The sequence below is a fragment of the Trichosurus vulpecula genome, chromosome 3 (assembly GCF_011100635.1).
Source record: "Trichosurus vulpecula isolate mTriVul1 chromosome 3, mTriVul1.pri, whole genome shotgun sequence".
Taxonomy (NCBI): Eukaryota; Metazoa; Chordata; class Mammalia; order Diprotodontia; family Phalangeridae; genus Trichosurus; species Trichosurus vulpecula.
The window spans coordinates 179,754,221-179,766,319 of NC_050575.1; the positions used below are offsets into that span (position 1 = coordinate 179,754,221).

General features: G+C 41.7%; 1 protein-coding gene across 6 annotated transcripts in view; it reads left to right on the top strand.

Moving 5' to 3' along the window:
• KCNQ2 (potassium voltage-gated channel subfamily Q member 2) overlaps window positions 1-12,099 on the top strand; it is a 155,521-nt gene that overhangs the window by 95,246 nt on the left and 48,176 nt on the right. For all 6 annotated transcript variants that reach the window (XM_036752647.1, XM_036752646.1, XM_036752648.1 and 3 more), the window contains exon 5: window positions 959-1,084. In XM_036752647.1, coding sequence (XP_036608542.1) covers window positions 959-1,084 — 126 coding nt within the window. The remainder of the gene's footprint in view (window positions 1-958; window positions 1,085-12,099) is intronic.

The window sequence follows — 12,099 nt, forward strand, 5'->3', positions numbered from 1 at the left end:
AATCAGGAGGACCTGAGTTCCAATTCTGCCTCAGACATTATGATGTTGGGCAAGCTGCTTAACTAACCATTTTCTGCCTCAGTTTCCTTATCTGTAAATTGAGGATAATAATGTCTATCTCACAGAGTTATGAAGATAAGATGAGATAATGTTTGTAAAGTGTGTTGTGAATCTTAAAGCACTATATAAATGCTATCATAATCAGGATTACCTTTCTGCAGTGTGCATTTGGAAAGAGTACAAATATTTCAGTTAGAGGATTTGTCTTTGATGCCTGGATCTTCCACTTACTACCTGTGTGACCTTGAGCAAATCACCTAACCTCTACGGACCCCAGTTTTCTTATCTGTAAAATGATTTAGCTATAGATTTGTGACTATGTGATCCTAAGATAAGTTTGAATTTGAATGTGAAAGTCCTCAACCATTTGAAACAAATGTGTGAAGTCACTTAGAAAAGGACAAGAATAGGAAAGCAGAGACCAATAGCTTGAATTTGTTCCAAGGCACGTAAATAGCAAAACCAGAAAGCCCAGTTCTGGAGGATAGTGCCACAGTTCTTGCTGTATATTTAGATATCCCAGCGGGGTGTGGGGGGTGAAGTCCCAAGGGTCTCTCCTGCCTTTTCCTGGCAGGAAGCCAAGCCCATTGTTAAAAGTCCCGGAGGCTAATCTGGCAGGTGTTCATCCAATGTGCCCCTGGGAGTGAAGCTGCTTTTATTAGTCTAGGCCAGCCTGTGGAGTGCTATGAAAGGTGTCCTGTGGGCCAGCAAGCAATTGGATAACAGCTTCCCGCAGGGTGTTCCCTGGCAGAACACACGGGATCGCATGGCAAAGGTTGTCTTTTCTGGTCTTCTCCCCAGATGGACTGTTTGAATCTCCTCATTAATTGGAAAGACTCAGCAAAACAGCTGTCAGGTGATACCCGGGTTATAATTTTGCACATTCTCTTTCTCGCAGGAGCTGGTCACTGCCTGGTATATTGGTTTCCTCTGTCTCATCCTGGCATCGTTCTTGGTGTACTTGGCAGAGAAAGGCGAAAATGATCACTTCGACACCTATGCAGACGCACTTTGGTGGGGCCTGGTGAGTCAGTGATCTCGTCCCCAGCGACTGCTTCTGAAGCGGCAGTCAGTTCAGAGGAGTGTAACACATGGCCCAGTGCCCTCAGCTCTCATCCAATCCTGGGGTCTACCAGGGGCAGTGAGGTAACACAGTGGAAAAAGCGCTAGGCCTGGAGTCAAGAAGTCATGAATTTACATCCAACCTCAGATACTTAATAGCTATATGACCTTGAGCAAGTCACTTAACTTCTGTCTACCTCAGTTTTCTCAACTGTAAAATGGGGATAGTAACAGCATCTACCTCATAGGATTGTTGTGACGATCAAATGAGACAATATTTGTAAAGCACTTTGAAATATTTGTAAAGCATTTTGCACAGTGCCTGTAGGCACATAGTGGGTACTATGTAAATGCTTTTCTTCTTCTTCTTCTTCTTCTTCTTCTTCTTCTTCTTCTTCTTCTTCTTCTTCTTCTTCTTCTTCTTCTTCTTCTTCTCCTCCTCCTCCTCCTCCTCCTCCTCCTCCTCCTCCTCCTTCTTCTTCTTCTTCTCCTCCTCCTCCTCTTCTTCCTCCTCCCCCTCCTCCTCTTTCTTATCACTCCCCCACCAAATATCATACTCTCTTTGTTTTGTTATTGCACTCAGAGTTGTTGTTTTATATCCAGACCTGTGATTACATTGGTGTGGGAAGCTCTTGATAAGGAAACTCCTTATGTCAATGTAGATCAGTAGCTCTTTGGCAACTTAGAGTTATGAGGACCTAAAAGATTAAGTGATTTGCCCAGAGTCACATAATCAAGATGTGTCCAAGTCAGGACTTGAACCCATGTCTTCATGACTGAGAATCTGACTATCTATTACATCATGCTGACCAGAGTTTATTCTGAGAAAAATCTCAGAATATAACTTGTATCTATACATTCATAGATATGAAGAAAAGGGTCCTCAGTTCCTGTACTAATATACAATGCAACTATCCATCTACCTGGTACACAACAACTTTTAATCCATCTCATTGAAAATACAGAAAATGCAAAAAACTCACAAGAGCCCTTAAATAAATGCAGAAAACACACCAAGGATTTACGGCAGCCTCAAAACAATCACTACAATGCACCTCCCACTTTGGTGAATCCATGTTGCATAGGCTTCCCATTCTCATGCACCATTTTTGATTTAGGTTTCTTCTGGAAGGGAAAAACTCTTGGAGTTGTTAGATAGGCAAGCTCCCTTCCCACCAGACCCATACCATGTGAGTAACTCATTGCAATAGTGGAGTGCAAAGTCCAAGGCTCCAGCATTTCCATGTGGTATCTTTTGTCCCTTGATTCTCTGTCATCCAGCACTTGAGGATCATTTCCACGATCATCTTCTCTCTCCAATGTGTACAATACCAAAGAAATTCTCTTTCATTTAATAGATGACCCCTTGAGTCTCCCCTGAAGCAACCCCTAAGTCTGGCATTGTCCACACCCTACCTCTAGCCCTATATCTTGCTTGAAGGCTAGATTCTAGGATTGCACTTCCCATGAAATTCCTTTTCTCTTCTCATGTTCCAATTCTTTCTCTGGATTCTGAGACTTAAACTTAAGACAGTTAGACAGTCAACTCTCAGGAACTTTTACTGCTTGACCATGTGGCTCCCTTCTCTATGGCTCCCATATGTCTAAGTCATGCTGTTGCCTCTCCAGGCCTCAGGCCAGGAAATCAACATTGTACAGAAACTTTCCTTTTCGGCCATGTGAGTGAGCAAGTGCATGTGTTTCTGCCTCACGGCCACTATGAACAACCCCTTTGGAGAGATCACTTCTAAGTCCAATTCTATTCTTAGCTCCACTGTGTTTTCAGAAGAAAGAGAAAAAGAAGGGCCCAAAGGGTTTGTATGGTTCCTTTTATAGGCCAGATCAAAGCGGTAGAAGTTGGAGAGATGGGAGTGACTTCTTCCATGACAATCAGCCTCATAAAAGTTGTGAGCCAACTCCTTCATCTTGGGGGCAATGCCCTTGGTGAAGCTCATCCTCCAGGAAGCACTAAAGGATTTGCCCATACACTCAATATGAGGATTCAACCAAAATAAAATATAAAAAATCATGTCACCCTCTAAGATCATCAAATTGGTTGGGGAACTGCCATGACCAACCCCCTCCTTACACATGTTTTTAAATGTGTGTGATAAATATGATACATCTTTCATTTTTCTCTCTGTCATTGCCTCCCTCTCCTCATGCCTTCTAAGTGAAACTGTATCATTGGCTGCAATATATGTGTCCTTCAGAAAAGAAGGAGTCTGTAGATGGATCTCTCTTTCATCTCTGGGCAGGCCAGGGAAGTCTCCCTGGGGATAACTTTTGGTCAGCCAGTGGCTATGCTAGTGAAGAACCATTCTGAACTTCCTTAAATTCTTTCCAAGGCACATACAAGGAAAAGAGAAAGGCAAGGTTGTCTTTGTCTTTGGGGTCAATTTTATTTTCCCTTTTTGCTTATGAGATTGCCAGCTGGTTAGGCATGTAAGTATACAAGTGAGAGAATGACTAATATGATTTGGACCTTCGAGATTCTAGTGTTTTCATGACAGGAGATAAAATGATTATGTTATTACTTAATATATGTTTGTTGACTGGTTGACTGGTTAATCATTTTTTATTCTCTTAAGAACTTTACATATATTCTAATACAACAGGGTAGCCTATGAAAGGATAGGAAGTACACCATTTTAGAAAAGCAGCTAGAGGTACATTATATAACCAGACTCCAGCCTATTTGGAACAGAGCTCTGCAGATACTTCTGTACACTGCCAGGATCCTGGGACTATTGACTGCCAGCATCCCTTGGGAAAGCCTGCGAGAATAAGGAAGGTTTTAGGTATTATTAAGCATGCAACTGTCACTGACCTTATGACAGAGCTATTACCACACAGTACCTTGATGGACTTGAGCAGTAGATAGAGTCCTGCACCTGGAGTCAAGAAAGACTCATCTTCCTGAGTTCAAATCTGGGCTTAGGCACTTACTAGCTATGTGATGCTGGGCAAGTCACTTAACCCTGTTTGCTTCAGGTTCCTCATCTGTAAAACCAGCTGGAGAAGGAAATGGCAAAGTACTCCAGCATCCTTGCCAAGAAAACCTGAAATGGGGTCACCAAGAGTCAGACATGACTACAAATGACTGAACAACAAACCTTTATGTACTCTCCCCTTCGACCTCAGATAACTACAATCTAGCTCAATTCATAAAACTTTCAAGCCCACCCTCTCAGTCGAGGACCTTGCGTCATACCTTACTGAGAGAACAGACATTTGATGAGAGCTCTTTCTTTGCCCCTTTTCTACATACTAAAACCATTGATTGACATAATCCACCATTCTCTCCTTTACTCCATTCTCTGAGGAAAAGGTAGCTCTTCTTGCTAAGGATCATTCTCTCTACTTTTACCTTTGGTTCTATTTCCTCCCATATCATCTAGCTATCCCGGCCATTTCTGTTTTCTAATCTTTAATTTCCCCATACGTATTGCCTTCTGCTCTGCTGCCTTTTTATATGCCCAGGTCTCCTCCATCCTTAAATAACCTTTCACTTCACCCTACCATACCATGGTAACTTTGGAAAGAGCAATTTCAGTTGAGTGATGAGGTTGGAAGCTAGATTCAAGGCAATGAGCAGTGAGTGAGAGGCGAGGAGGTGGAGACAATGAGTGTAGACAACTTTTTCTGGGAGTTCAGTTGTGAAAGAGAGAAGGCATACAGTGCAATAACTCGAGGGGACGGTAGGGTCAAGTGCTATGGCCTTTTTCCAATCCTCATCTTTCTTTACCTCTCTATCACATTCGACACTCTTGACCACCCTTTCCTCCCAGATAATCTCTCCTCTGGTTTTCAGATTTTCAGGTTCTCAGAGATACTCTCTCCTCTGTTCTTTCTCTTGGTTCTCCTTCTACCTCTCTGACTATTTCTCAGTCTTCTCTACCAGATGATCATCCATGGCCTGCCTCCCAACTGTGGCCTTCTTTTTTTCTTTCTTTACACTATTTTATTAGTTCACTTTTGGTGAATAAATAAATTTTCAGGGATTGATTATCTTTGTAGAGATGATTTCCAGCAGCATGAAGTACAGCCCCCCCTTAACAACTATCTATTGCACATTTCAAATTGATGTCCCATAGGTATCTCAAACTTAACATGTTCATAACACAACTCATCATCTTTCCCCACAGACTCAGCCCTCTTCCTAACTTTCTGATTTCTGGGGAGGGCACCACCATTCTCCTAACCACCTGGGTCCAAAACCTCAGAGTCCTCCTTAACACCCCATTTGCCTTTATCTTGCATGTCCAATTAGTTGCTAAATCTTACCAGTTCTGTCTCCACTGCACCTCTGAATCTGTCCACTTCTCTTCAGTCATATGGCCACCACCCCATTTCAGGCCATCAACTCCATTTTATCTGAACTATTATTATAATTTCCTTATTGATCCACCCATGGTATATACAGCATATTGCTAAAACCCTAGTCTGACCCTGTCACCCCTCTGTTCACTTCAGTGACTCTTTATTGCATCTAAGACCAAATACAAACTCTTCTATTGGGAATTTAAAGCTTTCCACAACTAGTCTATAGCTTATTTTCTGGGTTTATTACTCATTAATACCCTTTTATGCATTCTATGTACCAGCCAAACTGGCCTATAGGCTGTTCCCCCAGCTCCCATCTCTGTACCATTGCACAGCATGTTCCCATGCTTAGAACGCACTTTTTTCTCACCTCCTCTTTTTAGAATCCCCAGCTTCCTGCACAGCTCAGCTCAAACGTCACCTCCTACATGCTACCTTTGCTGTTCCCCACCCCCAGCTGTTAGTCTCCCCTCCTCAAGTTACCTTGTATTTACTTTGTGTGTGTATATATGTGTGTGTGTACATATACATACATATACATATATATACACGCATACCTACATACATATATGTTGTCTTCTCTCTGTGCCACCCCTTTCTCAGTAGAATGCAGGATCTTTGAAGGCAAAGATATCATCATCATCATCACCACCACCACCACCACCACCACCACCACTATCATCATCATCATCATTATTAGGTCTTTTTATCCCTAGCCCCTGGCAAGCTTAATAAATGCATATCACATACTTGGGACACATGCAGGGGAATACAATTCCAGACATATAGAAACAATCACCCAGGTAATGAGACTCCCCAGAGTTGCTGTTCTCAGTCACATAGAGGTCTCAGCGGGCTATTTTGGGCTCCTTTCTTCCATATATATGGCACAACCTCCCCCCCCTCACCCCATAGAAGCCTGAGCCCTGCCTGTTGTTATTGATGAGTGGCTTCAGAGTGGAGGAGAGGCAGGTGCTCTTAATGGGTCTTTTGAGAGTGGTTGTTATTTTCTTGCCCCACCAACCAACTGACTTAACTTCCCGTGTGATATACAAACACTACAATGTAACATGATTCTAGGGGAGAATTATAAACTTAGATCTGAAAAGAACCTTGGAGGCCATTTAGTCCAACTCCTCATTTTACAAATGAGGAAACTGAGGCTAAGTGGCTTGCTAAAGGTAGTAAGTACATTAGGGAGATGGAATTTGGAATCTTGACTACAGCGCAAAGTAGCCCTTGCTCACTGGGGAGTTGCTGTTGATGGTGTCTGTGGGTGAGGCAATGGCCACTTTATGTTACCTAGTGGTATCAAACTTAAATGGAAACAGATTCCTATAGGCCTCACACTGACTTAGAAAGCCACAGATTAACGTTGTCTAAGTCATGTTGTGTTTTTATTTATTTTGATAAACATTTTCAAATTACATATTAATGTGTTTACTTATTAGAAGTTTTGTCAGCCACTTTTAGCCTATGGGCCTGGAGTTTGATACCTCCTGGATCCATAATTTTTTTTAAATTAAGATTTTTTTATTTTTAGTTGACAACACTCAGTTCCGCATGACTTTGAGTTCCAGATTTTCTTCGCCCCCTCTACCCTTCCCCAAGATGGCATGGAATTCTATATATCTTCTACATATAACTTCGCATTGAACTTATTTACACAATAGTCAAGTTGTAAAGAAGAATTATGACCAATGAAATGGATCATGAGAAAGAAGAAACAAAACCGAAAAAACAAAAACAAAAGAGAAAAAAAAAACAAAAGAAAAAAAGGAGAGCAAACAGTTTGCCTCAGTCTGCACTCAGACTCCACAGTTCTTTCTCTGGATGTAGATAGCTCTCTCCTTCCGGAGTACTTTGGAGCTGTCTTTGAACCTTGTATTGCTGAGAAGAGCCATGTCTACCAAGGTTAGTCATCACAGAATCAATAAATCTGTGGTTGTGTATAATGTCCTCCTGGTTCTGCTCCGCTCACTCAGCATCCGATCATGTAGGTTTTTCCAGGTTATTATGAAGTCTGTACCTTCCCCATTTCTTATAGCACAATAGTATTCCATTACATTCATATACCACAACTTGTTCAGCCATTCCCCGATTGACGGGCATCCCCTTGATTTCCAATTCTTTGCTACCACAAAAAGAGCCGCTATAAATTGGACCCATAATTTTTAAAAGAGCTGGTCAGGGGAAGTAGACTTGGGCCCAAGTGGCAGCTGAATTAAAATAAACCTTGCTAGGGGGTTGGGGTGAGGTATGTAGGTCAAGCCTAGGAACTGAAAATACAGCAGTCCACGTGGATGGAGCTCACCCTTCCTAAGCTGATGAAGAGTCTGGATTCCAAAGAGTCCCATGTGATCTGCAATAATTTGTGGTGTGTTTTTCATTCAGTTATCCTATTCGTTGTCTCATTCTTATATAACCTTATTGTCTTTTCAAGAACTCATTAGGTTGCTGATCAGGCTGCCTCTAACAAGATTCTTTGCAATCTTTTCCAAGCAATGAATACAAGGTGACCAATGTGCATGGTTTTTTCCCCTCCTCACTCTCCTTCCCACTGAGGCAGCAAGTAGCTAGTTAATTTGATTTTTCTTATAACCCCAGTCTCTAATGCAGAGCTGCCATTTCTAAAATTTCTGAAGAGATCCTTCCCTTTTGGAGGGAAAGGTTGGTTAACCAAATGTGTTAGATCTGACCTAAGCAAATACATTTGAAATTTAAGGGAGTATTTTGTTCATTTCTTCTACTGTTCGGTTCATTTCCCCCCATGTATTTTTTTTAGTTTAGTATTTTATTTTTCCCCAGTTACATGTAAAAACAATTTTCAACATTCATTTTTAAAATTGAGTTCCAAATTCTCTCCCTTCCTCCCCATTTCCCTCATTGAAAAGGCAACCAATTTGATCTAGATTATACCATGTGTTTCTTGAAAGGCAACTTGGCAGAGTGATCAGCCTCAGAGTCACTAAGACCTGGGTGGAAATCACACCTCTGAAATATAAGGGCTGTGTGACCCTGGGAAGTCACTTAAACTCTGAAGTTTCCTAATTATATATATAATATATATATATATATATATAATATTTATATATTTATATTCCCTAATTTGTAAAATGAGGGGGTTGGACTCATTGGCCTCTAAGTTTCCTTCCAATTTTAAATCTACGATCTTATAAGTCACTTAACCTCTTTGTGCCTCAGGCAACTCTCTGAGACTAAGCTGAAGAGCTGGTACTGCTCTCTATAGGAAAAGGAGTTCCCTACACCAGTGAAATCAGAGATCCAGTACCAAAAACAATTACAAAGCCTATTCCTATCCTGAAGCGGGTGACAGAGGACTCTTTGGAATATGGGGAGAGGATGATACTCTTGGTTGGAGTGGGGGTTCTCTCATTACTCCTGAACACTTGATCCAGACAGGAAAAGTGAAAAAAGATTTCCTGAGAAATGGAACCTCATTCTCAACAGTGGGCATCCATGGAGCGGTGGTGGTACTGGTGTTAGTTGAGAGTTGTGATGGAATGAGCAATGGACTCAGGAGTCAAGAGACCTGGGTTTTAATCCCAACTCCACCAGTGGCTGGTGTGACCCTGGGTCAGTCATTTAAACATTTTGTTCATTAGGTTTGCCATCTCTCAAATGAGAATATTAAAACCTAGCCCATGGGGCTTATTGCAATTTTATCTGAATTCAGTAAATATTTATTGAGTACCCTCATTGAGCTGGACTCAGTGTGGGTTCCCAAGACACATTTCTTGCCTTCAAGAAGTCCATAGCCTTGTAGGAATGATAAGACATGGACACACTCAACAACATTATATGGCAAGATGTGATCAGTACTACAGAAGGGGTATTGGACAAAGTCTTGGGGGACTTCAGAGGAGGAAGCGGTCACGTTGGGCAGAGATTGGTCAGAGGATGTTGTGATGTCCAAATAAGAGGCAATGTAGTCTCAGAGATGCCTTCTGACATTCTTCCAGATCTCATTCTATAATCCCTGAAGATAATAGATGTGAAAGGGCTCCTTAAAAATGATAAAAGAGTTTATTACTGAATCCTAGTAGCTATAGCTATTTGACATATTTGAAAAGCTGGAAAACTGAAGGAACCATATTGTTTGTAGTGCTTGGTCTGAAATGCACCAAGAGCACTGACTCTAAGCCCTATAAAAGGCAGGAGAAAATAAGCAAGTTTTTCCCCCCAAAATACAAATCACCTAAAGTGGTTGCTGGTTTTTAAATTTTACCACTTGAAGTTATATGGTAAAATATGGTCATTAGTTCCAGCCCAGTGGAAATATGCAGTGTGAATTTGAATAATGCAACTACTTCAGGTGGATTCAATATTTGTCCTTATCAGAACCATAGCTATACCCATATCCCAGGCTAGACTAGAACACACTGGATTTTCTGATGTTTTTATTTTACTGGGATGGCAGCAACCCTATTTACTTTCACATCTGTGATAGCATTTTTTAAAAATGGAATAACTTCATATAAGAGATAAGTTGGTCTCAATGTGCCCACTGAATATATTGGGAAACTGAGGCCTAGGGCTTCCTGACCGGTGGCGTAGCTAGAAATCTTGTTATGCTGGATCTCCAGTTATGTCATGATCTATCCATCAGACTATACTGCCACCTTGTGTGTAAATAGCTGCTCATCTTCTGAATAAACCTCTTGGCATTCAAGGCTCTCCTCAATCTTGCCCTAACCTGCCTTTCAAAATATAATTAACCATTATATTCCTATGAATTTTTTTGCCTCCATCAAATTGGCCTACTCTTTGTGCCCTGACCCACCATATAATATCCTCACTTCTTCCTTCAATGCCCTTCTTCATTTTTTGTACTTATCTATGTCCTTCTTTAAAGTCTAATTCAATCACATATCTTTTGTGAAGCTTTCCCTGACTGCCCTCCCTTACAATGATCTTTTGGTTTTTTTTTGAGGCAACAGTTGGGGGGCAGGGGAGTTAAGTGACTTGCCCACAGTCATACAGCTAGTATCTGAGGTTGGGTTTGAATTCAGGTCCTCCAGGGTCAGTGATCTATCTACTGTGCTATCTAGCTGCCTCCAGTGATCTTTTCTTCTTAAGAATTTCTGCAGCACTTGTTGTTTGAATGATATTAGATCTTGCTATTTTATATTGAAAGTTATTTTTATGTATTTCCTCTGCCTCTCCTAATAAGCCTCCCTGAAGGCAGGAGCTGTGTTTTATACCAAAGGAGAGCATTAGTTCTAGGCCGTGAGTTCCACTTGGAAGGCACCATCTAGCTCCTCTCCTCTGCCTCTCAGATTCTTCATCTTCTGTCTAAGCTCACCTTACCTGGGCTCAGGTGCCTCTGTCCAATCGAATCCTCCTCTGATTCCCCAGTTATTAGCAATCTCTTCTTTCTCAAATGACCTCACATTGAACTTAACTGTGTCAATGCAGCTATGTGGCGCAGTGAATAAAGTGAAGGACTTGGGAATGGGAAGAACTGGGTTCAAATCCTACCTTAAACACTGGCGTGTCACTTAACCTCTCTTGGCCTCAGTTTCCTTATCTATCAAATGCAGATAATAATAGCACCTACCTCCAAGGGTTGTTGATTAAGTGAGATAACATATGGAAAGTACTTTGTGAACCTTAAAACACTCTACAGGGTATCAGAAGTGAGAATGGAGGTTAGGAGAGGGGTTAGGGATGGACAGATAGAACTTAGCATCATCAGCAGAGACATGACAGTTGAACCCAAGGCAGCTGATAATCACCAAGTGAAATAGTATAGAAGGAGAAAAGAAGAGGGCTCAGGACAAAGCCTCAGGGCACCCACGGTTAGCAGGCATGACCTGGATGAAGATCCCATAAGAGAGACTGAAAAGGAATGGTCAGAGAAGAGCCAGGAGAGAACAGTGTCACCAAAAACATAGAGAGAAGAAATTATCAAAGTGAAGAGTGATTGGCAAGTGATGGTGTCAGAGGCTGCAGAGAGATCAAGAAGGGTAAGGACTGAGAAAAGGCTATTCCGTTTGCCAATTAAGAGATAATTGGCAACTTTGTAAGGGATTGTTTCAGTTGAATGATGAGGTCAGAAGCTAGACTGCCGAGAATTAAGACAAGAGTGAGAGGAAAGGAAATGGAGGTACCTGTCAAGTTTGGCCATGAAAGGAAGGAGAGAAATATAAGATGAGAGCTAGTAGGGATAGACGGATCAAGTGGGGGTTGTTTGAGGATTGGGGAGACACAGGCATGTTTGTAGGCAGGAAGGAAGCAGCAGTTAGGGAGACATTGAAGATTAGTGAGAATGGGGATGCTAGTGGGAGCAATCTGCTAGGGAGGGTGGGATGGAGTGGAATCACTTAAGAATATAGAAGGGCTTGCCTTAGCAAGGAGAAGGGCCACATCTTCCTGCAAGACAAAGGTGCAGGAGAAGATAGCAGCAGAAAGCGTCTGGGTGACGTGAGATGAGAAGAAGAGAGAACTCTCACTTAATGGCCTCAATTTGGGGGCATTCATATATATTTTTATATATGGATTTATATAATGTATATTTATATTTCATAGGAGGCAAAGTTCTTTGCTGAGGGGGTGAGGGAGTGGAAGCTATGGGACGTTTGAGGAGAGATGAAAAGGTTTAGAAAACTTCTATGGTGAGTGAGTTAC